General features: G+C 43.9%; 1 protein-coding gene across 17 annotated transcripts in view; it reads left to right on the plus strand.

Annotated features, from left to right (window-relative positions):
- CD300LF (CD300 molecule like family member f) overlaps positions 1–27,452 on the plus strand; it is a 104,170-nt gene that overhangs the window by 16,237 nt on the left and 60,481 nt on the right. For 15 of the 17 annotated variants that reach the window (XM_049635812.1, XM_049635813.1, XM_049635815.1 and 12 more), the window contains exon 7: positions 135–25,017. In XM_049635812.1, the coding sequence (XP_049491769.1) occupies positions 135–290 (156 nt within the window). In that variant the 3' untranslated portion in view covers positions 291–25,017. The remainder of the gene's footprint in view (positions 1–134; positions 25,018–27,452) is intronic. The other 2 variants (XM_049635817.1, XM_049635818.1) reach the window with 2 other exon arrangements.

Raw genomic sequence — 27,452 nt, forward strand, 5'->3', positions numbered from 1 at the left:
CTCCGAGCCATCAGCCCAGAGCCTGACGCGGGGCTCGAACTCACAGACTGCGAGATCGTGACCCGGCTGAAGTCGGACGCTTAACCGACTGCGCCACCCAGGCGCCCCTGACCCCTTGGGCATCTTTATTGCAGGCCTCCTTTCCGAAGGAGAACATTTCCTATGCGGCTCTGTCTTGGGAGCTTTTGGATCAGGAGCCAACCTACAGCAACACAGACGTCCTCGTCACCCACGTTCCCAGAAGGAACCCTGAGGAGTCCATGGAATATAGCACCATAAGGAAGCCTTAGCCTAAGCTCCAGGCCCCCCTCTCCAACCCCACACAAGGCCTGTGAACATGTTCCTGTTTTGTCTGCTTTCTGTCCCCAGTCACTTCATGGGGACCAAATGGTGACTGAAGCCTTGGTCTGGTCCAGCTAGCGTCACTTCCAGTTCCATCTGGGTTCGGGGCCTGGTCTCAAGGGACTCTAGAGAGGTAGACGGGAGTCTCTCTACATCCTTTTTCCTCTCACATGACTTGGGAGGGGCTTAGGGATAGGCTCTGGAGCTGCCAAGGGAGTAATAAAGATAATGATAATAGTAATAATTAACCTTTATTTATTGCCTACCACATATGGTGGGCTGAATAATGGCCCCCAAAGTTATCTATGTCCCCATCCCCAGAACCTGGGAACATGGCAAAGGAGCTACGTGGCTGTGTGAAGTTGAGGATTTTGAGATAGGGAGAGTATTCTGGATTATCCAGGTAGGCCCTAAATATAATCACAAGGCTCCTTGTAAGAGGGAGGCAAGAAGGTCACAAGAAGAGAAGGTGGCAGATGACAGAAGCAGAGGTTGGAGAGATGTGGCCAGCAGCCTCCAGGAGCCAGAAAGGGCAAGCAGTGGATTCTCCCTTGGAGCCTCTAGAAGGAACCAGCCTGCCAACACCCTGACTTTATAGTCCAGTGAAACAGACTTTGTAATCCTGGCCTTCAGAATTGTAGGAGGATAAATTGGCATTGTGTTACCGGAGCCAGTAAATGTGCGGTAATTTGTCACGGTAGCAACAGGAAATCCACATGCTATGTGGCACCTTCCCTAAATGCTTTACCTGCAGTAACTAGTTTTGAGTCCCCACAACAACCCTATGAGGGCTCCTTTGTTATTGCCCCCATTTTACTGATGAGGAATCAAGGTTCAGGGAGGTTCAGTGACTTACCAAGTTTTATCGTTAGCAAGTGGATAAGTCGAAATTTGAACTTGGGCACTTCGGCTCCAGAGTCTGGAGTTGGGGCCACTATCCTGCCCTGTGTCTAAGGAGGAGGGTGTGTGTGTGAGCCACTCACACAGGGACAGTTAGCGAGTATTTACAGGTGTCGGACTTCCAGTCTCTAATTAGAGTCCTGGCACCCCTCCCTCCAGACTATGTCCTGAGTCCCAGCATGGCTCGTTGTCTCCGTGGTTACCAGCCGAGTCCAAGCAACCATCCAGTCCCCTGCCAGTCGTCCTTCTTTCCTTCTCAGCCCCAGAGTCCATTCTCCTCCCAGCAGTCAGAGTGATCTTTTAATTTTATTTATTTATTTTAAAATAGTGGTTGAGCTCATTTATTTTTAAAAAAAATTTTAATGCTTATTTATTAAACTTTTTTTGATGTTTATTTATTTTTGAGAGACAGAGAAAGAGCACAAGCAGGGGAGGGGCAGAGAGGGAGGGAGACACGAAATCCAAAGCAGGCTCCAGGCTCTGGGCAGTCAGCACAGAACCCAATGCGGGCTTGAACCCATGAATCAAGAGATTATGACCTGAGCCAAAGTCGATGTCTCACTGACTGAGCCACCCAGGCACTCCAATGCTTATTTATTTTTGAGAGAGAGTGTGAGCTGGGGAGGGGGAGAGAGAGAGGGAAACAGAGGATCTGAATCAGACTCTGCACTGTCAGGACAGAGCCCGATGCGGGGCTCAAACTCATGAACCATGAGATCATGACCTGAACCAAAGTTGAATGCTTAACTGACTGAGCCACCCAGGTGCCCCAGAGGGATCTTTTTAGAGCACAGATGTGGTCACTCACTGCTTATTACCTTCTGGTGGCTTCTTCTGCAGCCCAGGAGGTCCAGGGGATACATGGGTCCCTGTCTGCCTCTATGACCCCAGCTCCAGCCACTGTCCTTCTGACAAGATGAAGCTTGCTGTTTTCTCAGGGCATTGACAATTGCTGTGTATCTTCTTTCTGGAATGTTCTTCCCACAGATGTGTGACTAGTTAGCTTCTTCTTTTTTTAAATGTTTATTTATGTTGAGACAGAGAGAGAGAGAAAGAGCACACTCGTGTGGGGCCGGGGGGGGGGGGGAGGGGGAAAGAGAGAGAGATGGAGAGAGAGAGAATCCCAACCAGGCTCTGTGCTGGGTCTTGATCCCATGAGCCACGAGATCATGACCTGAACCAAAATCAAGAGTTGGACGCTTAACCGAGTGAGCCACCAAGGCACCCCAGACTAGTTAGCTTCTTTGTACCATCACATCTTAGCTCACATTGTCCCCTCCCAGAGCAGCCTTCTCTGACCACCCTAATGGCAGTAGTCCCTGCCACCACCCTTAATATCTCCCCATTGCCCTGTTTTACCTCCTTCATAGTGGGTACTGCTTTATGAAATTCATTATTGGCACGTGGGTTTATTGTTTCTCCCTCTCAGCTAGGCTCTAGGCTGCCTGAGGTGAGGGTTTTGTCTCATTTACTGCTGTATCCCCTGTGCATAGCAGGTCTCCTACATGGCGGGTTCTTGAATGTTTTTATGTTGCCTTGAACGAATAAATAATGTGATGGTCCAGATGTGGGAACACAGGGCAAGCTTTCAGGAGCAGGGACGCAAGTATCTGTCATTCTAGGAAGGGCCACCTGGGCAGCCCAAGGAATTTCAGGATCAAACTCCCAGAATCATGAAGTGGAGAGATTTCTTTCATCCTCCTGAAGCCAGGGGAAAGAGGATTCCCTATGATTCCTCCTGACTCCAGGACAAAGGTCTATTACTTCACTTAGGTCTCTTTTGGTGGAGGCTGGGATGAAGCATCAGGGAGAGGAGTCACAGCTTGGGAAGAAATGATGAGCTATGCCTGGGGTTACAGGCAGTTGCCCCCACAGGTACAGGGGCCATAGAAGTGTTTAGGGGCCGCTATTAATGACCTGGGGTTGCCTGACTTCCCACAACCACAGACACCCCAGGCGGTGTGGGGGGAGGTAGACTTGGTGGATGCCCATCCCAGCATGTGTGGCTCTCTGCTCCTGTTCCCACTTCCTGAAAGATGATTGATTCCTTAGAACCTCAAGAGCTGTTCCATCCTGGAGAGATTTGCAGAGCTTGGGCAAACTTAAATATTACTGGACTGGTCATTGAAGCTTGTTGGGTTAGTGAGACTGTTTTTGACCCAGCCTACTTTAATTAATTAATTAATTCAGAGACAGTGCAAGTAGGGGAGGGGCAGAGAGAGAGAGGGAGACACAGAATCCGAAGCAGGCTCTAGGCTCTGAGTTGTCAGCACAGAGCCCGACGTGGGTCTTGAACTCATGAACTGTGAGATCATGACCTGAGGCAAAGTTGGACACTTAACCCACTAAGCCACCCAGGTGCCTCTGACCCAGCCAATATTGAGATTTACAGAGCAGGAAGTGCCTACAGAGGGATTTTTAAGTGGAAGAGCTCAAAGCAGAGCAAAACCAGAGTGAGTCGAAGTATAAGAATAACAGAGAGCCTTGGGCCAGTGCATTTTAGCGATTGTGCATAACGTGGCTTTATTGCTGAGTTTTTAGGCGGTCAGCACCTCACAGAACTTATAAGTACATGGTTATTCTGGATAGTGAGGCACTCATCTTTTCTGGTAATCTATCACAGACACCAATTAGTGTGCTGGCACTTCTGACACAAATCTAGAAACCCAGGGAAGTTTAGAATTCAGCTCAGTTTGATTTGGTTGGAGGAATCTGGTTGCTTCTGCCTTCATCTTGACGGTAGATATGGGCTGGAGATGGAAAGTTCTGGCAGCCTAGCTGAACTGAGGAAAGGTAAATCCACTTAGAAAGACAGATCCACTCTGATCACTTTTAATTGCCTTATTCAAGCTTCTGAAAAGGTGTCTGTCAGATATATTGCTGGAGATAATGTTTTAATCTGAAATTCCAGCCATCTGGGTTGGTGGCTGTCTGAAAAGGGACCTTCTCGTGTCCTGAGAGATGGGGTTGGCTAGCTCATGACATCTGGGAAAGCTGTCCTGTCCAATCTACATTCTGCAGCTGACTGGTGGTCCTCATGGGAAACATTCGGGGTCTTGGGGTTTGGGTCATGACTGCAGGGATCTGCCCTGCCTGCAGCCCAATTTGTTCAAGCTTGAGCTGACGTTTAGAGAGTGCTTGGGGGAAGTACTTGGGGTGGTGGGGGGAGAGGGGAAGCAAACACATGTAAGAGGTTTGAAAGGAAACCGTTTCATAATGTTTATAGATTGGTATCCTGGTATTGTCTCAGCCATATCCGGCTGCTCCTTAAAGAATTTGTTAAGGCAGATTTTGGGTGTTGGACTAGCGCCTTTACTGCAAGAGCGAAGAAGTTCAGATATAGTTCCTCTGGTTTGAGTGAGAGTGACATTTGCCATTTTTGCTGTATGGTTTCCAGAAAAGCACATTCTGTTAAGACAGATTCCAAGATATTTAACCACTCAGCTTTGACTGAGTGCCTAATTATTTATAGCATGTTCTAAAGTTGCTGGGGTTTCCCTCTTTTGGTTTTTGAATTATTAATGTTTAAAGATGCCACAAATTATAGGGTTTGGACAACCTCCTTTTGAGAACTGTATGCATATTACTGGCTTTCAGGAGACGCAGCCTTTTTGAGAGTCGATTGAGAGAGAAAAATATACGGGGCTGGTAACTTTCAAAATACATGATTGGGGGAGGGTGCCTGGGGGGCTCTGTTGATTAAGCGTTCGTTCGACTTCGGCTCGGGTCATAATCTCACGGTTTGTGGGTCCGAGTACCGCATCAGGCTTTGTGCTGACAGCTCCGAGCCTGGAGCCTGCTTTGGATTCTGTGTCTCCCTCTCTCTCTGCCCCTCCCCTGCTTGTGCTCTGTCTCTCTCTCTCTCAAAAATAAATAAACATTTAAAAAAAAACCCAAACCCCAAAATACATGATTAGGGTAAGTGTTGGATTGAAGTGACGCTGAAGCTTACCTTTGCATGACACCTTGAAAGTAGAGTTCATAGCCACTTAGCCTTGGAAAGGCCAGACTGCTGGAATAAGTTGATATCATGCACCAATAATTTTTTTTTTTAGATTAGGAGGGACTACTATTGTGGTCAGCCTTTTATTTTACCAAGTAGGTACAGTCTTTTCCAATGTAAATGGAATTGGTAATTGATCGGATTGTTGAAACTGTTGGTTAAGTGAGGGAATTGTAAAGAAATATATGCTTCCTTTAAGGGACTTCTTTTCTACTCAAGATATCGAAATGTGTAGTAATTTACTAGTGTTCTGATGTAGACCTAAGCTTTTTCTTTGTTTACTTGCGGGTCTCTTGAAAGAAGGGTTCATTGCTGTTTCTGCACAATGTGTTTCTGCCCACGTTGTACTGTCCTGGAGCCCTTGTTCCAGTTTCTCGGACATGGAGCAAGACATTGTAGACACTTATGAAGCAATCGGATTGCGAAACCTTTCTTTGTTTTTATGGTTTTCCTCCCAATATTTTATAATTTTCTCACTCATTCTGAATTTGGTGGCATTTTTTTTTAATGACATGCTTTTATTGAGTCTTTCCAAAGCATTCAATCTGTTATTTTTTTAGAAATAGCTGGGGTTTTTTGTTTTGTTTTTTTGCTCACACTCATTTCACTGGTCAATATCTTTTCTGTTTACACTTTTAGTTGATTAGTTTATACATAGATTAATTAGCTGACATAATTATAACCAATGTGTATGATTGACCATGAGATTGAAGGGTTTTGGCTAATCTAATCTACGGTTAACCTAATCTTTGGTTAAGAGAGGGTTTGGTGAAGAAAGTTTCTACTAAATCGTTATGATCCTAATTTCATAAAAGAATGGACATTTGAGCACCCCCAAGCCAGAATAGTAGGAAGGTTTCCCAAGAAAGGACAATTGATAGCTTTCTGCCAATATGATGTGTGTAATTGCCTACAAATTGACTGATACTTTGTCCAGGATGGTGCTCACATGTGGGCTAAGGGCTGGCAGACACTGATCTTATTCACACTGGACATGTTCTCTGGACATGAACTCTCTCTGCTGCATTCCAGGGGTTGTGGCCTAGGGTTCCCCCCAACCCCCTAGTAATCCTACTCATCTGAATGCTGACTAAGGTTGTTGTTTATGAGGGCCCCATGGCCCTCCATCCGTTGGGAAGAGGGCCCCTTGACTCAGTCCAATTCCGCCTGCTCAGCACAACCCCTTTCCCAAAGCAGCCCACTGTGACCACAAACTCATATGGCCCTGTCTTGAGGGCGTGTGGTTCTTGCAACAAGAAAGGGTGATTGATGCTCACCTGCTGAAGGAATCACTGAGGACAAGTTCAGAATTAAGGAGGAGGTTAAGACTTTGCTCCTAAGGGTCACGAATAGAGAAGAGACATTCTAAACCTTTGTGTCATAGAATATCTACTTCAGTAGAGAGGAGGTGTTTACTACAGGTTCCAGAATAAAAATTCCATCCTGGGGGGTTTCTCCCACATCCCTCTCCATCACCTTCCTGTCTTCTGTGATACAAAGCCAGATGTCCTCAATTCTGTTTTTTACTAGCTTATTGCTTCATTTTAAGTTATAAAGTATTTGATGAGTCTATATAATGTGTGTATGTGTTATAAAGGATAATGAAACAAACACCCATGTACCCGCCCTCCCCCCCTACTGAAGAAATGGTCACTCATTATTTGGCTTCTTTTTTTCCTTCCAAGGAGGGAAGCAAACATACCTTACCTTAGTCCTAAGCATTAGGTAGCTTAGGGGTCCCACACAGCCCTTGACCCGCTCTCATTGCCTTATGTTAATTAGCAAGGTGGTCAGGTGAGTTGGTCTGCATTATGTAGTATTCTGTACTAAACTGACAAATTGATGCCACTCTTCTTATTTTAACATTATTTTTCTCCCCCAATAAAACCAATGCCCACTTGTGCCTTTAAGTTATTTAAGAATCTGGCAATTGGTTTGCCATTCTGACAGCAGCCACATAGAATTTCCTTCTGGCATTCCCACGTAAGATGCTGCCCTCTGTCAAGGGTAGTGAGGGTTTCTGTGACAAAGAGGCAAATGTCTCAACCGCTGGTCTCAGCCATGGTGCCCAGTGCCAGCCCACTGGTCATTGGAAAGAGTTGCAAAAGTTCAGATGATGACTTCATTTCAAAATTTCACACAGCCTTTGCAAGATTAATAATGAGCCAGAAAAGCAGAAGGACTAAACCCCAAAGACCTCGTGATCTCCCACCAACTCCTGGCAAGTCAAAGTAGAATGGGTGGAGAGGTAAAGTGTTTTATCTTAAAACACAGTGAGACCTGAGAACAGAAGAAGGAGAAACAGGAGGTAAAGTGAAGGAGAGGCTTCCCCGGAGTGGTGTTGGTGTAAGTCTAGGCTTGCTTTCCTGGGGTTGCTATCCTGCAGTTGGATTTGGTGGAGGCAAATCCCTAGGGGGTAAAGTTGCTTGGCTCCTTTGCCCTTGAGACCCAGTTAATGGTTATTCACTGCAGTAGGCCTACTTTCCAATAGCATCTGGGCAGGTCTGGAGGCAGAGTCTTGAATCTGCATTGCGAATGAATGTCCCCCACTGGCATTGACTCTGCTTTAGTGTTTGTCCTGGGCCAGGCTGAAATTGTTACCAGGGCTGCACTAGGATGGCAGGAAGTCAGCATCAGAAGGGGAAGCTACCAGTTCAAGCCTTCCTTTCCCTGAGAATCCCAGGGGTCCAGGGAGGGCCATGCCAGCATGCTAATGGGGAAGAATTCAAGGTCTGGGGTTAGACACCCTGGGGATGGGGTTCTGTCTTTTACTTGCTGAGTGGCCTTGGACAATCATGAAATGTCTCTCAGGGTCCAATGACTCCTCTGCCTAACGGAGTTTAACCAAAGTGCCACCGCCTATGTCCTGTGATTTCAAAGTAACCAAAGTAACCAAAGTAACCTTCTGGTTCCCACTGTGGGACCTTGGGTCCCCACCAATATCCCTCCAGCAGATCCCAGCTATCTCTGAGAAGTCTCACGGGGCTAGCACCCACATGACCCACAGAAGTCTCCTTCAATGCTTTATTACAGCAAAATGTTAGCATTTATTTATTTAAATGTTTATGTATTTATTTTGAGATAGAGAGAGAGCACGAGTGGGGAAGGAGGGGAGAGAGAGAGAGAAAGAGAGAGAGAGAGAGAGAGAGAGAATCCCAAGCAGGCTCCATGCTACCAGTGCAGAGCCCAGCATGGGGCTCAATCTCATGAAACACAAGATCATGACCTGAGCAGAAATCAAGAGCCAGATGCTTAACCAATTGAGCCACCCAGACGCCCCCCAAATGTTAGCATCTAGTAAATATGAATGGTGATACATGGGCATTTCCTTTTTGTTATGATATTCTCTGTACCTTTTGATAAGCTTCAACATTTCAGAATTAACAAAAGATTTTCATGTGTTCATACAATGGAATACTATGTAAGCATTAAAACTAATGAGGGTGAAATGAACAACGCCCTGAACAACAGTGGGAGGGGGGGTGTTAGGAGTGCTGACTCCTGTGCAATTGAAAATCTGCATATAACTTTGACTCCCCCAAAGCTTAACTACTTAGTCTACTGTTGACTGGAAGCCTTACTGATAGCACAGCTGATTAACACTTATTTTTTATGTTATATGTATTACATACTGTATTCTTTCAATAAATAAGTCAGAGAAAAGAAAATGTTATTAAGAAAATCATAAGGAAGAGGGGTGTCTTGGTGGCTCAGTTGGTTAAGTGTCCGACTTTGGCTCTGGTCATGATCTCACGGTTCGTGAGTTCGAGTCTTGTGTTGGGCTCTGTGCTGACAGCTCAGAGCCGAAGCCCACTTCAGACTCTGTGTCTCCCTCTCTTTCTGCCCCTCCCCCACTCATGCTCTGCTCTCTCTGTCTCTTAAAAATTAATAAATGTTAAAACATTTTTTTAAAAAAGGAAAATCATAAGGAAGAGAAATGCCATAGTGGACTATATGGTATTTATTGAAAAAAATCTGCATGTTAATGCACCCGTGCAGTTCAAACCTGCATTGTTCAAAGGTCAATCGTATATATATACTTTAGAGAGCAATTCCATTTTAATATAAGGTACATGTTTTGAAACAGTGGCATCACAGATAATTTTTTCTTTGTTTTGCATTTCTCAAATTTTGTAATTAGACATGTGTTAATAATAATGGCTCATGCAGTTAACCAATAGCCACCAATAGAAGTTGACTATCCAACCCAGTGCTCAAGTCACAAACACAAGTCTCATTTACTTCTTCCCCAGACCTATGTGGGGAAGCCACCTACCCCAGTGTTCCCAAGGCTGGAACCTTGCCTGTCCACTTTTGGGTGTTCTGATCTGCCTTCCACACCATGCTTCCTGCTGCCCATTACTCTTGCAGATTGCTCTGGACCTGGGTACCACCATTCCTCGCCAGTGAATGTCACTGGTGACACAGTGACAGCCTTTGGGGGAGTACTGATCACCCCTTTGCTATTCTGCCCAGAGCATGAGATTAACCCTTCTCTGGCTCTTCATGGCTCATCAGAAACCAGTCATGCAGTGAGACCAAAAGAAGAGGATGCACCCAAGTCAATAGCTCAGAACTACTGCACAGACCAGGGTTCAGACCCTCCAGGGGTTCTTACTTGACAGCGGTAATTTACATAATCTGGGGTCCAGCACAAAATGAAAATACGGGACTCCTTGTACAAACATATTGAGATGATCTCAAGATAGTGACAGCAGGGTATTAAACTAATCACAGGGCCCTTCCAAATGTGGAGCCCCAAGTGACTGTCCAGGTGGCACACCCACAAAGCTGGCCTTGTTTGGGAGGCTTCCATATCACTTCTCAACTGCTTCCACGTGACCATAGACTACTCTTGCCTTACTCCCACTGGAAAAATTCAGGCGTCTTCACACCAACTGACCCTGGTCCCAAAACCAGGAGGAAGAACTTCCCCTCATTCTAACCTGAGGCTTGCCTCCTGTCTCCTCATCTGCTGTCCCTGCATCGACCTCCTCCTGGGGTGGTTGAAAGTTGGGTCATCTGTTTCCTCTACAGGACAGCCTACGCCCACTCATAGGGTGAGGTCTGGCTCCACAGACCCAGTAAGCCAATTGGTTTATAGGGTGACATCAGTTCATTACCTAAGTTTGATTGTTAATAACCTAAGTCTGGGTATCCAGTCTTAAATGACACCATGTATGGGACACAGTCCAGTTTCATGGGGAGAGTGACAAGTTCAGCTCAGTTCTTTTTCAGTCACTTTTCATTAAAGATTTGAAAATATTGGGACCCAGCCTTCCCCAGGATTACCATGGAGTCCTAAGTTGCTTTTCCATGACTAGTCTATAGCTAACACACCCCCATTTTCCTTGGAAACCACTCTCTTCCACTCGTGGTCAATAGGCCTTGGATGGGACAGACTCCTCCATGTGACCCATTTCAGTCCAATGAGCATTAGATATAGGACTTCATTGGAAACTAGTAGCTGTGAGGATGTGACCTGCACCTGCTGACAGTCATGTGACCCCACAAGAAACCTACCTGTGAATAAAGCTAAGTTAGAGGGTAGAATGTTGATAGACAGAGACAGATGCTGTTGTCTGAGTCCCTGGATCCAACTAAACAGCATCGCCAGGCTTCGCACTTACACAAACCAATGAATTTTCTTTTCTTGTTTAAGGTGGTTTGACTTGGGTTTTGTCACTGTCCATCAAAATGATCCTGACCACAAGAGTTCTCTGTTTACAGACAACAATGAAACCTGGGTGGCTTATGCTCAGGGCTGTGGAAATCAGATGAGATAACTTATATGCAGGTGTTTTGCAAACTGTAAAAGGCTATTTGAATGGAATGACCAAGGAAGTACAATTGGTGAGTGGCATAGCCAGGACAAAACCTAGTTTTTTTTTTTGATACCCCAAGCCCCATTCTCTTCTTTAGCTAATGAGCTGCCTCCTGCTCTAAGCAAATCCGTGAGCAGGCAGGTGGTGAACAGGGCAGGGGGTGGACAGGGCAGCGAGTGGGCCAGACAAGCAGGTGGTGGTCAGGGGTTACTCTGTGTGGCCTTCTTTGTGTTTGTGGTGCTGCACTATGATGTCTGGAAGAGACCCTGCTCCTCAGGTATGCGGGAGTGAGGGTCTCTGAGGGCATGACTGCAGAGCTTACCTGACCCCTTGCCTCTGTCTGTCCCAAGACTCCCTTCATGGACCAACCTGTCATCCCCAGGGGTCGGTCAGAGCTCTGGCATTTTTGAGTTTGACTGGATGTTTATTGGCTCAGATGTTTGGCAATGTTTAGGGAGGGGGTGCCAACTCTGCTGCTACCCATCTGACTCTGCCAAGCTTGGGCCATAGATCTTTACTCCAGGCACTTCTCAGAGGTACACTGGGGAACCCCTCCCTGTCTTGGACATGGACTGGAAGGGATTCCTATCTTTGGGGCCCCCTCCTGGAGCTTTGACATTTATAGCCCTTCAGATCAGCCCCTGAGCCGGGACTCAGTACTTGGTAGTCTGAGAGAGCTGCAAGCATTTGACCCACGGGCCGACTTTCCACCACGCGAGAACAAAGAGTCCATGACCTTTAAAAAGTCTTCATAGACACTGAAGTCCATGTGTCATATTGGGCAAAGGTCAGATGGGGCCTGAATCATCTCTGTGCCAGCCCATTGACCCGCCCCATCTGCCACACTCAGTTCCTTGGGGGTTGGGAATGGGCCTTGTTCCTGGGTGCTCAGGAACACATGATACCCAGCAGAAGTTTGTTGAATTCATTCTCAAGATTCTCAACAGTGACGTCCGGTTTCAATGGGGGGCATGTGGGATGGGGCAGTGGTAGGCTATGGAGAAATGGCCCCAATCACCTTTTTCTTCTTTCATGTCCTCTCCCTTGAAGCCCAAATCCCTAAGGTCCTGACAAGGGCACTGAGAAAGATGGAGGCAAAGATATAAGATGACAACTGTTGGTGTGTCTGATGGGGCCTCTGGAAGAGGGAGCATCCCTACCCCTTTGCCCCCAGTCAGGTCGAGTCCTGGGCATTCTCAAACTCAAAGGCAAGTAGTTCCTAAAGGAGTGCAGGGAACGAGGTCTGGAGAGAACAGCATGCCCCTTCCCCCCATACCAGGAATAAATACAGCCAGGGAGGCAGGTGTCAGAGTAGAGAGGACCTGAGGAAGAAGGGGCCACAGGAGTTGCACGTTCAAGCTGTGTTCATAGCGTCACCAGCCATCAAACCATATCAGCCTGATTTCGTTAAACACCTGAACCCTCCAAGTCTCCTTTTTTTCTGGATTTCATGCTTAGCAAACAATCCCCTGAGATAATGTGGCTTGGCATCTAGAACAATACATGAGTCTTGACGAGCCTGCCTGGAGAGATGGATCCACTCTTGAGTGAGTGAGCAAAAGTGGGCTCTGACCCTACAGAGCTGGGGGCTACACACTGGACCGCTGCCAACACCCTACATGAGGACACTCTGTGACCCCCTCAGCACAGCTCTTTGCCCTCTCCTGACCCTATCCCACTGCATGTCCAGCTGTCTAAGGTTTGAATCTGGGCTCTGCCACTTATTAGCTGGGTGACCTCAGGTAAGTTTCTTGTTGTCTTTCTGCCTTGTTTACTCTTATTTATTTATTTATTTATTTAATGTTTATTTTTTGAGAGAGTGCGTATGCACACGTGTAAGTGGGGGAGGGGCAGAGAGAGAGGGAGGCACTGATTCCAAAGCAGGCTCCAGGCTCTGAGCTCTCAGCACAGAGCCCGACGCGGGGCTCGAACCCACAAACCGTGAGATCGTGACCTGAGCCGACGTCGGACACTTAAGCGACTGAGCCACCCAGGCTCCCCATTGTTTCTTCATCTATAAAATGGGATTAAAATGAGGGGTGCCTGGGTGGCTCAGTCGGTTGAGCATCCAACTTCGGCTCAGGTCACAATCAGGTTCCTGGGTTTGAGCCCTGCATCGGTCTCTGTGCTGACAGCTCAGAGCCTGGAGTCTGCTTTGGATTCTGTGTCTCCTTCTTTCTCTGCCCCTCCGTTGCCTGTGCTCTGTCTCACTCTATCTCTCAAAAATAAATAAATTTAAAAATAAATTTAAGATGAGATTAAAATGGGGTTGCTGTAGGATTGAATGATGTAAGGTCCTTAGAACAGTGCCTGGCACATTGCTTTATAAAGGGTCTGCTGTTATTTAAATTTCTACAATTCCTACCAACTGTGACCTTGAGCAGTGACTTTATTTTTTTCCGTCTCACCTCCATTTCCCTATTTATAATATGGAATTAATAATAACCCTTACTGGAAAAAGCATGTGGTAAGTATTAAGTCTCACAGCATATGTTAAAGTATTTTGTAAACTATAAAATGCTCCACAGATGAATCATGCGTTAATTTTTATCATCTATGATTAACAATTATTAGTCTCACTGGGTCCCTCCAGATGATAGTGCAGAAGATGATTTTATACTTCTCTGTTCCCAACCTAATGACACCTGACAAGGGGAGCAGGAGAAGGGAGAAGAATCTCAGGGAAGACTCTCCCCTACAGAGGACGAGGCTCCTGATGGGCTGGAGGGGGGCTCTGCCTCATCTGGGCTGAGTCTTTACCAGCAATGCCATTTTTTCCGAGGGTTGAGGACTTCTCAGTGTGAAGCTGGGAGGGGCTGGAAGAAGCAGGGTGCTACGTTCCTGACAGTCCCCTGGAGGTTTGCTCTGATACATGGCAGATCTGCTTTATAGTAAGCAGACTTTCTGGGAGTGGTGTGGATGCAAAATTCAAATAGCAAGGGAGGAGGAGGGGGACAGGAGGAGGAAGGGGAGGGGAAAGGTTTGCTTTGCCTTTAAAAGGTCCTTAACAAAAGAGGAGGGATAGAGACCAAGAACACATTATCACTGGCCCTGCCTATACCTTGTGAAAGGAGGTGTGTGTGTGTGTGTGTGTGTGTGTGTGTGTTGGTGGCAGCTAGGGGCGGAGGACTAGTTGTTCAAGACCCTTAAAAGTATGCCATTTGCAGGGGCTCCTGGGTGGCTGTTGGTTGAGCGTCCGACTTCCGCTCAGGTCATGATCTCGCAGCTTGTGGGTTCGAGCCCTGAGTCAGGCTCTGTGATGACAGCTCAGAGCCTGGAGCCTTCTTTGGATTTTGTCTCCCTCTCTCTCTGCCCACCTTCCTCTCTCTCAAAAATAAATAAACATTAAAAAAGTATCCCATTTTCAGAAACACAAAGCATTCAATAGCACCCTCATGTGGATGGATCAAAACTGTCTGCCACTAAGCAGAAATACAAATAAGGAGGGAGGGAGCAGACTTTGGCATCAGGGTCAGTGAGATAGGAATCATCCGTTAGGGGATTCTTGAGTTCTGCCTGTTCAAACGATTATTTTCATAGGACCTTGTTACCTCGAGGAGCAGGGTGAGGTCTGGGGAGGTTTTGACTGGTACAGTTAGTTAAGGGTTAAGATTTCCAGATCTGTTGTTGGCTGTTGGCTTGGAGCTCTCACTTGGCCCCAGAAAACCTCCTCTGGTTGGCCGGTGGGAGGCAGGTCCAGGGCCACTGCGGACTGGAGAAGAACATTACTTGAATGCTCTGCAAGTTGGCAAAGGAGCTGTGGGCTCCATTCTCACTTGCCGTCTCCAGGGACTGCTTCTCTTGCCTGAGAACAGGAGGCCAGAAGCAAGGAGCACACTGGGATTCGTTTAGAGCCACTTCAGATTTCCTGTTTAACAGTTCCCCAGCCTGGTGCTCACCTCTGGCTGTTTACTTCCAGCAAATCTGGGTTTCCTGCCCACAAAATGAAGGAAGTCAAAGCCACTCCCCAGAACAGCTTCTAGGAAAAAAATGTTAGTGGACCAACACTGGTGAGTCCTAGATATTTTCTCACAAAAGACACCAGGAAGCCCAAATTAGAGGGAGGAGTAGTTGGGGAGGGAGGCCTGAAGAGTTTGGAAAATGGCTTTGAGATATTGGACTGAGTCACCATCATTTCCTGCTGAGGTTGTCCAAGAGAACCAGCCAGCACCACTCCCCAAGCCAGCTGCCTGCTCTGGGATCTGGGCAGGACAGACAAATTGGTCAAGGGAGTCTCAGACCCGCCAGAGATCCTCAGTGACGTAACACACACTTCATTTATTTATCTGAAAGCGGCCAGAGCCAGCAAGAGAGGAAAACAGGCAAATGGAAACATTCTAACAGGGAACAGTTAACTTTTACTGGCTTGTTTGTTTGTTCCTGAGCTGAGGATGGAAATCGGGCAGGGCTGGAGCTAGTGCTCTGGCTTTGGTTTTACTTTTTTTTTTTTAAAGAACCCCTCCCCCTCCCACCATCGACACTACCTCATTGAGGTACAATGGACTCATTTTGAAAGTAAAATCTCCTCACCTATGGGTACAGGTTTTCCTGTGGAATCAGATTCTTTTACCATAAACATTGTTTAAGTGAAAAAAAAAGAGAAGGATAAGGATAAAGGGTGTGGAAATCACAGGATGAACAGTAGACAAGAAATGTAAAGGAAAACTACAAGTGAGGAGGGGGGTACTGGAGATGACCTCTTGGCTTTCTCACTCAGCTAGAAGTGTTAGAGCAGAGTCAGAGGGAATGGAAATCCCTTGTAAGACACAGACGTTTTGTCCTTATTTCCCTGATAGTTCCATTTTTTTCCAACAAGGACTAAGCCCTGGATGAATGGATGGACATTCCACATCTTTCTTCCCGCTTGGTCAATGGTCTTTCTGAGATGCTACAGAGGAGAGTGACTTTGGCTTAGCAATTATTTGCCCCTCCTGGAACAAGGTTAGCATGTGGGTGTGCATCAGAGTGCTGGTGGTGGTGAATTAGGAAGTGAGTCTCTTTGTCCTGATTCACTAGCATCTGGGGCAAAGCTCCGTGCTTCATTTTCCTAGAGTTCATGTTAAGGCCCTGGCACAGCAAGAATCCAATCCGTGGGCTGTTCCTGAGTTTCCAAGCCTCACCATTGCTCTTGACCGCTCTCAAGACTATACTGGTAGCACGAGAGGGCTAGGAGGTCTCTCAGTGAAAGAGAGGCAAGGTTGTTCACATGTTTTAAATTATTTAGTTGCATCAAATATTCAGATTTGTGAGAATAATAGCAACTCTATTTAAAAACTCCAAGCATGTGATGGATGAACTCAATGTTTCCAAGCAGTTCCCAGCTTCCAGCCCACACTCCAGGAATATTCTAAGAGTTACTCAGGCTCATCTGGGTCACCCTCTAACTCTTGGGACTAGCTAAAGTGCAGGTACCATCCAAGGCTGATGATATTTGGCATATGTTTTCCATATAAGTGAATTTTAATGAGAGGTTTTATTGTGCCCCATGCTTCACCTCCCAGAGAAAGGAAATATTCAACCTAGAAAATCAGGGTTGGGATGTTCACATGGAAGCCTTGATGAGTGAGTGAGGTGGGTGTGTGAGCTTAATCCCATGGGACTGTGCCCATGAAGAATGTGTGTGTGTGTGTGTGTGTGTGTGTGTGTGTGTTTCTGTTTATAGAACTGCCGTTCTTCTTACAAAGATTCATTATTTTACTATGAAGTTGCTCTGGAGCCCGAGATATGTGCCCTAAAAACAACCACCATGCCAGAGAAATACATATTTACATCTACATATTTACATTATATTATCTAACATCTTCCTTCAAAAGACAATAAGCCAGGTATTATTATTCCCATTTTATAGATAAGAAAAGTGAGGCTCACAGATGTCATTCAAAGTCATATCAAGGCCTGTTTGATTTCAAGCCTGGGGTTTCTATCCACCATACAGCAATGTGTCTTCTCTAGCAAGTTTTAAAAACTATCCTACATAAAATCTGGAAGTCCTGTCAAAACATTAAATGATACTTTCCCCTCTGTAAAGGTAACTTCTGGGGAGGCGAAGGGACAGTATGTGGAAAGGTGTGTGGGGGGGATTCCTGGGAAGCTGGCAAGGTTCTGTCTTTTAATCTTGGTAGTGGTTGCACAGAGGTGCTCACTTTGTGATAATGCATCAGGATGTACACATATGATTTGAGGTTTTCTTGTGTTTGTTATACTTCAATAAAAACTTGATCTTAAAAATCATTCTTTCTGGCAACTAATGTTGGAGGGGAACTCTGCTTCCCATGGCCAATATGTTCTAATGAATCAACAAGAATTTCTTGGACTCTATCATATAGCAAACCTAAGCATAATACAAGTATGTTTATTCCCTGCCCTTTTACGTAAAGGTTCTTAGGTGGATCACATTAAAAAATCATTCACAATAATAAAATCACATTAGGAGGAGGTGATCAGCATTATATGAAAAGGAAACTTTCTATACATACATTACTCTGTCGGTTACCGGAAGGTTTGAGTGCAGCTTCTGCTGTCAAGATGCTCACAATCAAGCTGAAGAAACCAAGCATTCACAAGTACTAAGTAGACATTTGTCTTCAAATATATTGGAAGTTGTCAGAACAGGCTCTCTCCCAATTCGGTGGTAAATAAACCCAAAGGAAGTGAAGTTCTTGTGGGCTACATCCTATATTTCATATGTGGGTAATTGAGGTGGAAAAAGTCACACTAATCAATAATTTGACAACTTTGACTTCCAAATCTTAAAGCACCAACATGAGTATTTACATCTTTATAAGATGTTTTAAACTTCGAGAGACTCATATATCTAATTACCAGGATGCTATTGTAATTGATTTGTAATTATGTGCCTTTGCTTGAATGCACATTCTACTGAGGCTAGATTCACAACCTCAAAGAATTACATCTTACTCTAGTTTACTTCAGACTGTAACTGTTTTAAAACTTCCTGGCTGGGGTAGTTGTTATACATTTCTCTCTTTCTCTATACGTTTAGGGGTTCAGGGATCTGGAGGGAGAAGTCACGTGGACTATTTAAATTTACAGATGCACTTCTGTTAGTTGATTTTCCTTCACTTGTGTCAGAAATAGCCAGTGCGGGGGCACCTGGGTGGCTCAGTTGGTTAAGCGTCTGACTTTCGCTCAGGTCATGATTTTGTGGTTTGTGAGTTCAAGCACTGTATCAGGCTCTGCGCTGATAGCTCAGAGCCTGGAGCCTGCTTCAGATTCTGTCTCTCTCTCTCTCTCTTTCTGCCCCTCCCTTGCTCACACTCTCTCTTTCTCTCAAGAATAAATAAACATGAAAAAAAGTAAATAGCCAGTGTGATGCAGGCCCATTCGTCTGAAACTTTAGTGTGCATATTTATTTCCTAAGGATTGTTTTAAAATACAAATTCAAATAGTAGGTCTTGGGTGGGGCCTGAGATTTCCCATTTTTAACAAGCTCCCAAGTAAGGCCAGTGCTGCTGGCCTGTGGACCACACTTGTACAGAGAAAAAGGTATTAGACTTGGAGTCATGGTTCCTGGCTTTTAGTACAAGTTCTGCCATTTACCACCTTATTTTCTTGCACAAGTCACTTTATCTCTCCGGACTTTAGTTTCCTCAAATATAAACTGTGTAACAGGGGAATAGAGTGGATTGGATTATTTTAGAGCTTGCATTCATGGAATTTTTATTATTTGTTTATTTAAAATTTATTTATTTACTTAAATAATCTCTACACACAATGTAGGGCTCAAACTCATGACCTTGAGATCAAGAGTCACATGCTCTCCTGACTGAGCCAGCCAGTGCCCCACATTCATGAAATTTTTAAAGTGATATTTTGATTTAAATAATCTCCGAGTGTAGGACCTATAACCTCCGAGTATAGGACCTTAGTCAGGAGACTAAGAGATAAATTGGTATCAGCAAAGTAGGAAGCTCAATGAGGAAGGCAGAGAAAAGGATGAGGCAATAATGACTTCTTGTGGCAAATATAGGCTCTGATTCTTTCAAGGTGATGGATTTTGGATTAAAAGACTTGCCTAGAGAGAGGCTGCTACGTTTCCCCAGCGATCACTCTGAGAGGAAACCTACATTATTGGGGATTGAGTTGCATAAGAAATTTGAATGAGGGAAGCAAGGGATGAGTTACAGCTTTGAAACAAGCAAATGCTTTCCGGTGGGCTAAGAGCAAGTTGTGGCCGGAGGGCAGCTTTCTGGAGCCAGGAGGGAGTCTAATTCCTGCTGTAGATCATTTCTATGTGTGATTGCACCCAAGTTGGCCAGGAATTCAGGTCTGTGACCACAACTCCCAGACATAACAGGGCCGGAGCTTGTGAAGGAAGGGTGAGAGGACAAACAGCCAACCAGAAGGGTCACGGACGGGCAAGGGTGCTCAGGGTACACAGGAGTTCAAATGGATCTGAGGCAGGAGGAAGTGAGTGAGAAAGGGACACAGGTGACTTAAATAAATGAACAGAGATCCTGACAATCTGAGGCGTCGGCCCCTCCCCCAGTGTTTACGCAAGCCTGTTTTGAGCAGCAAACAGGATCCAACAGAAGGGGCTCCCAGATATGGACTGGTTTCTCTTTAAGTCCCAAAGCCAAGTCAGGGGAGTGGAGAGAACTCTTGCTGATGGCGCCCTCTCCCAGCGTTGGGATGGGGGCAGGGGACTGCCGGAGATCTTACCTTATGAAGGACGTGCTCATTGAAGCTAGCTCCCCACTGGTAGGAGTCCAGTCTCTGCTGGTCCATGCCCGGCGTGGAGCCCACTGCTTCTCGCCTTCCAGCGCTCTGCGTCAGCGCTCCCAAAAGCTCGGTCCGGGCTCCGCTGGGTGCGGCAGGCTCGGGTCTAGCCCCGCGGGCCCAGCCGCATCCGGGTTCAGCACTGGACAGCTCTCACAGAGGTTGCGGCGCTGTACCGGGGACGCGGTGGGGGGTGGGCAGGCAGGCGGCGGTTCCCCTTCGCAACAGCGGCGTTTCAGCACCAGGAACAGCGATACCGTCTCCCCGCGCCCGGGACCGGAGTTCTGAGATCCCGTCCGCCCAGAATCCCCCGTCTTGTGACTCCAGGGTGCTGGCAGAGATACAAGATTTCAGTCTAGCTGGTGGTCCGTGTGTATCTGGTTCAGCTACCAGACTTCGGAGGCTCAGCGTCTGCTGCGTTCCCAGGGCATTGCGGTCCCAGGAGCTCACTCTTCCTGATTCTCAGTGAGCGAGCATCCCCGTCATACCACGCAGCTCAGCTCTCCTCCCGTGTTTGCAGGGGCGAAGTCCTGCGGTGCTGGCGCAGCTTCTGTTTTGGTCCCGGACAGCTCCCTCCAGTATGTATTGAGGTTCATAGACGATGGGCCATGAGTGTCCTTGAAGTCCTGAATTATTTTGCAAAATTCTGCTTACCCGCATTTTCCCAGGGAGAGGGTCCAGAGCTTTAATTACACTCTCTAGCGTGCACTTGACCCACAAAAGGTAGGAACAGTTGGCTCAGGAAAGGCAGACTGGTGGCTTAATTAAGAGTACAGGCTCCAGAGTTCAAATCTGGGCTCTGAAAATTGTTAGTTGTATAACCTTGAGCAAGTTACTTAACCTTCCCCAAGTGTTCACAAAATAGAGATAATAATAGTACCTACTCTCTGGTGGTATTCTGAGGATTTAGTAAGTTAATTCATGTAAATAGCCTTAAATGGTGCCTGACATATATTAAAAACATAAAGAATGTTAACTATTATGCTCTGTGAGCAGGGAGATGAGAAGCTCTGGTTACCTCATGTAAACACCAGGGGAGGCCTTCTGTTGGGACCTTCCATTTGCAGTTACATCACTATCTGGAAGAGGAGAGCATAGGACTGGGCACCCTGGGAATTGGGGGCTGAGATTTTGGCTCTGGGTGTTGTCCTCCTATGATGACCCTGGTGTTCATCAGGTGGCTATCACTAGGCACAAGTCCTATTACCATTGGCCATTGGTCAATATGGAGGGAAAGGGCCAGGTCTAACGTTAAAAGGGTGTGTTTTACTCCTGGATTTCAGCTTCTTTTTGGCTAATGGCCAAAATGTACATGAAAATGTACACGAAAATTTTTCTTTTTTTTAAACCATAAATCAAATTTCATTTATAAAGTGTTATTATTACTGAAGTCTGTAGATACTCAGTGAGTAATGATTAAATGAATAAAGGCAGGGAACTGGTGTGTTTGTGTGTATGAGATTCTCATTAGGCCTACTATTGGGGTTCTTAGACTGAGGTGAATAGATAGACTTTAGGGAATTGTGAACGTTTGAAAACATTGTCAGAAGTTTTACTTATATGCATTTTTTTCTGGGGAGAAGTCCCATAGATTTCATTATGTTCCCTAAGTTGTCTATTCAAAAAACTTAAGGACTAATAGCTTGGAGAAGATCTCATCACAACTTTCTCTTGGGTTTCCTCACCATCCATGACTGTCATAGATAAGAAGGTTCCAGAAGCCAATGGTAGCTTTCCCTGGAGCCTCACATTCCTGGGAAGTTTTACCTTTCTCAGGGTCTGCTTCTGAGCTCAGAGGATTCAGAAACACGATTTCATCTGTTTTCTCAAAGGTTATTAATAGCACATATTATAGAGGATCCAAAATGATCTGGAGTTGATGACAGAAGACTTCCCTGAGAAATGATATTTAAGCTGATATCTGAAGAAAGAGTGAGCATCAGTCAAATGAAGGGAATGATAGTGTGACTCTAGGAAGATAGATCAGCATGTACAAAACCAAAAGGAGCTGAAAAAAGACTAGCCTGACTGGAGCTACAGTGGTTGAGGAGAAGGATGATGGGAGAAATGTCTAGAGAGGTAGGTAAGGACAAGATCATGTGGGCTATGTTAAGGGTTTTGGACTCTATTTTAAGAGCAATATGAAGCCATTGAAGAACTTTAAGTAGGGGAGTGACATGGTCAGACTTGGAATTTAAAGATACTATTCTGGTTGCTGTGTGGGCTAAGAGCCAAGAACAAATTTGCTCATTTTTTCTTATTGATTTATAAAATCTCTTTATATATTAAGGACATTAATCTCTTCTGTCCTACATATTTTATAATTTTCTACAGATTTTTTCAATTATTAACTTTATGCTTTTGTCATACTATATTAAAGTTTTTAATTTCTAAGTTTTGAGTGAACAATGCTTAGGCATTAGCCAGGCAGAGGATAACAGAAAGCATATTGTTGAGCAAATAATAACAGTAAAGGAAAATAATCACTATATTTTACACTTGAAACTAATATAACACTGTATGTTAACTGTACTAGAATAAAATAAAAAACTAAAAAAAAGTGAAGAAAAATAGATATTCTTTAAGGAATGTGTCCATTAAAATGTAATAGGAAAAAGATCAATTTTCTTCATTCTAGGGCTATTTATGTTCAAATAACTAATACTGTTTAAATTTTTTTTAACGTTTATTTATTTCTGAGAGACAGAGACAGCAAGAGTGGGGGAGGAGCAGAGAGAGAGGGAGACACAGAATCTGAAGCAGGCTCCAGGCTCTGAGCTGTCAGCACAGAGCCTGACGTGGGGCTCGAACTCACAAACCATGAGATCATGACCTGAGCCAAAGTCGGAGGCTTAACTGACTGAGCCACCCAGGCGCCCCTGAAATAACTACTACTACTACTCATTTAAAATGACATACCTTGTGTGATTTCTATTCTTTTAAATTTGCTAAGGTGTGTTTTATGATCTATCTTGGGGAATGTTTCAGGTGAACTTGAGAAGAATGTGTATTTTGTTGTCGGATGGAGTATAACAATCAGATCAAGTGGATTGATAGTGCTCTTCAAGTCAACTATATCTTTATTGATTTTTGGCATGCTAGATGTATCAGTTAGTGACAGAGGGTTTTGAAGTCTCCAACCATAATTGTGGATTCGTCTTTTTCTCTGTTTTGTTCTGGTTTTGCTTTGTGTATTTTGACACTGTTTTTTAGATGCAAACACATTTTTTTTGAGAATTGACTCCTTTTCATTGTGTAGTGCCCCCTTTATTAGTGATAATTTTCTTTTCTGAAGTCCTCTTTGTCTGAAATTAAAATAGCTACTTCAGCTTTCTTTTGATCAGTGTTAGCATGGAATAACTTCCTCCATTCCTTTACTTTTAAGCTGTTGGTGTCTTTATATTTAAAATGGGTTTTTGTACTTAATAGAAACCCATGGGGGAGAGGAAGGAAGAAGAAGAAGAAAAAAAAGAGGTTAGAGTGGGAGAGAGCCAAAGCATAAGAGACTCTTAAAAACTGAGAACAAACTGAGGGTTGATGGGGGGTGGGAGGGAGGGGAGGGTGGGTGATGGGTATTGAGGAGGGCACCTTTTGGGATGAGCACCGGGTGTTGTATGGAAACCAATTTGACAATAAATTTCATATATTGAAAAAAAAATAAAAAAAAATAAAATGGGTTTTTGTAGACAACATGTAGTTGTCTTTTTTTTTAAAAAATCCACTCTGACAATCTCTTTTAATTGGCTTATTAAGCCATTCATATTTAGAGTGATTATTGATATATTTGGATTAGTGTCAGTCATGTTTGCAATTGTATTTTATTCATTGCCAAGTGCCTCTTCCTTCGGCATTCTCTGGTTTTAAATGAGCAATTTGTGTAATTCCATTTATCTCCTTTCTTGGCACAACAATAAAAAAATTCTTCTTTAAAATCTTTTAAGTGGTTGTCTTAGAGTTAACAGTATATATTTTTAACTAAACTAAATCCACCTTCAAATGATGACATTCCTGGTTCACGTGCAGTGTAGGTACCTTAAAAACAGTATTCCCAATTTCTCCCTCTCACCCTTTGTGACATTGCTGTTATTCATTTCACTTATCCATATGCCATAATCATTAAATACATTGTTGCTATTGTTACTTTCAAGTTATCCTTCAGAAAGATTAAGAATAAGAAAGATAAGCTTTTATCTTACCATCATTTATTAGCACCCCACCCTTCCTTTCACTTCTTTTCCTCTTTATCTCCCAACCTCTATCAGATATACTTTTTAAAAATAAACACTTTGTTTTAGAATTATTTTATATTTACAGAGGAGTTGCATAAATAGTGTAGAGAATTATTGTACATCCACACCCAGGTTACCCTACTATTAACATTTTTACATTTGTCACAACTATAAACCAATGTTGGTATATTATTATCAACTAAAATCCATACTTTATTTGTATTTTCCCAGGACCCAATCCAAAATATCACATTACATTTAAGTGTTATGCTTCCTTAGGCTTCTTAAGACTATGAACAATTTTCAGACTTTCTTTGTTTTTGATTACCTTGATAGGCTTAAGGAGTACTGGTCAGGTATTTTGTAAAATGTCCTTCGATTTGGATTTGGCTGATGTTTTTCCCTTGGTTAGACCAAGGTTCTGTGTTTTTTGAAAGTAAGACCATGGAGGTAAAGTTTCATTATCAACACATCATATCAACAGGTTGTGTTATAAGTAAGACTTATCACTGATGATGTTAATTAACCTGGATCACCTCACTAAGGTAGTGTTTGTTGGGTTTATCCACTGAACATTTATCCCTCTTTGACATCCTTTGTTTTGTTTTGAACACTTCTTTCTTTCTGGAACTAGGATTTTAGGATTCTAGCTCTGGGGTTATCTTGTTGATTCTGTCCTCTTGGAATTAGTAATTTCTTCAAGAAGCCCTGGTTCCTTTTATTGGCAAGTGGTATCAGGAACCAAGATCGGGGTACTTGACATGTTTGTTGCTACTGGGGTATTGTCAGGTATACTTTTATTTTCAAAGTTTTCCAATGAATAGAAATCACATTTTAAATGTTATCATAGTTATATAATGTGTAATTATCATCTTCTGTAATTTTTACAGGTTTATTCTAAAATGTGAACACCTTCCCAAGCCTCCAGGATTTAAACTGCTATCATTAAGCAAACACAGTTTATGTGCAGGGCTAAATAGTAAGTTATGGTTCTTTACATTTCATTTTCAAAGACTTGTATCACCAAGTTAAAAAATTTTATTCTTTTTAAAAATAAAAACTCCATTGCTAAAATCAGGCATTGTTTTAATCTGTACTTTGCCATTGTATGCATTTGTTGTTTTCTCTGAAGTTTCTGATTGCCTTTCAATTTGTTTATTGGAAGAAGAGATACATACCTTCTTTGTATCTTTTATATTGTCAATATCTTCACTTTTCTTTTCTCTTGGAAACCATTTAATTCCTTTCTTTAAATTTTTTTTTACATTTTTATTTATTTTTGAGAGACAGAGAGAGACAGAGCACAAGTGGGGGAGGGGCAGAGAGAGAATGAGACACAGAATCTGAAGTAGACTCCAGGCTCTGAGCTGTCAGCACAGAGCCCAATGCAGGGCTTGAACTCACAAACTGTGAGATCATGACCTGAGCTGAAGTCAGTCGCTTAACAGACTGAGCCACCCAGGCTCTCTAATTCCTTTCTAATTCCTTTCAATCATTTCCTCGTCTGATGCAAATGTGTTTTTGTCTTAAATGTTTATTTATTTATTTATTTATTTATTTATTTTTGAGAGAAGCGGGGGTGGGGGTGGGGAGAGGCAGAGAGAGAGGGAGAGAATCCAAGCAGGTTGTGCAGAGCTGTACATGGGGCTCGAACCCATGAACTGTGAGGTCAAGACCTAAGGTGAAACCAAGAGTTGGATGTTTAACCAAATGAGCCACCCAGGCACTACTCTAATTGCTTAAAGATTAAATTAAAGATTTAATTCCAGGGCTTCATCATTTGCTCAAGACTTACTTTCCAAGTTTTCTTCTCTATGATCTCACAAACCTCTCTGCTATAGGGCTTTATTTTCCTGCTTTAATCTGACCATGTTGCTTTCCGGGCCTGCTGCATGGCCATAACCCTGACATTTCCCTTTAGCCTTATTCCTATGTGGGTTGAGTATTCCCTGTGGTTTATACCTTCCTCTTTCTCAGTTTACTCCCTCATGAATTTGGCATACTTTTCTTGGTTTACTCTTCATGGAAAGTATTTGAGGAAGTCACTTGAAAATGCACTCAAATAACCTCTTAAAAATTATTTTTTATTTTTAAGTAATCTCTACACCCAATGTGGGTCTTAAACCCATAACCCTTAGACCAAGAGTCACATGCCCTACTGATTGAGCCAGCCAGTCACCCCACAACAAACTTCTTAAAAAGGGGGCATGGGAGGTGGACTTTCTGAGCCTTTGCATATCTGAAAATGTCCTTATTCTGTTCTTACTTGATTTCAGCTTGGTTTGGGATTCACAATGAAGATGATTTCCTATAAGCTTAAAGACATTACTGAATTGTCTTCTGGTACACTAACAGGAGGTAGTATTGCTAATTCGAGGTGTTGCTAACCGAAGGTCTGTTGCCAGACTAATTCCTCAGCTTTGGAAATGGGCTGTTTCATTATTTATTTTTCTTTGGCAACTTTTAGGATCTTTTCTTGATCCATAGTTTTCTGAAGTTTTATGTTACTTTATATAATTGTACACCTTTTTACATCTATTGTGCTGGGTACTCAGCAGACCCTTTTAGTTTGAAGATGTGTGTCACTTTTCCTCTCTGGGAAATTCTCTTCATTTTACTTTTTTTTCTCCCCTTAATTATCACTATTATTTTCTGAAGTTCCCAAGGAATGAGATGTTGCGCTTTCTGGATTGTTCCTTTTTTTAAATTATTAAATAAAGGTGAGTTTATCTATTTATTAAATAGGCTCCAAGCCCAACATGAGGCTTGAACGCATGACCCTGAGATCAAGAGTCACATGCTCTACCATCAGGGCTAGTCAGGCATCCGTGTTACTTTTGTTGTTTTTATTTTTTAATGTTTATTTATTTATTTTTAAGAGAGAGAGAGATCATGCGAGCAGGGCAGGAGCAGAGAGAGAGGGAGAGAGAGAATCCTAAGCAGGCTCCATGCTCAGTGTAGAGCTCAACATGGGGGCTCTATCCTACACATGTGAGATCATGACCTGAGCTGAAATCAAGAGTTGGAGGATCAACCAACTGAGCCACCCTGGTGCCCCCTTTTTGCTCTTTAAAAAAAACCTCACATTTTACATCTCATTGTCTACTTGTTCTGTGAACTAGGACAGTTCCTCAACCTCATCTTTAAGCCCTCACATTACGTTTAAAAGTTTTAGCAAAGGGTGCCTGGGTGGCTTAGTTGGTTGAGTGTTGAATCTCAGCTCAGGTCATGATCTCACACTTTGTGAGTTCGAGCCCCACATCAGGTTCACTGCTGTCAGCGCAGAGCCTGCTTTGGATTCTCTGTCTCCCTCTGTCTCTGCTCATGCTCTTTCTCAAAAATAAATAAAAACATTTTTAAAAAGTTTTAGCAAAATTCCTTTCAATTTCTAAGAATTATTTTTTGTTCTTAATC

This window comes from Panthera uncia, chromosome E1 (genome assembly GCF_023721935.1).
Source record: "Panthera uncia isolate 11264 chromosome E1, Puncia_PCG_1.0, whole genome shotgun sequence".
In the NCBI taxonomy this organism is placed as follows: Eukaryota; Metazoa; Chordata; class Mammalia; order Carnivora; family Felidae; genus Panthera; species Panthera uncia.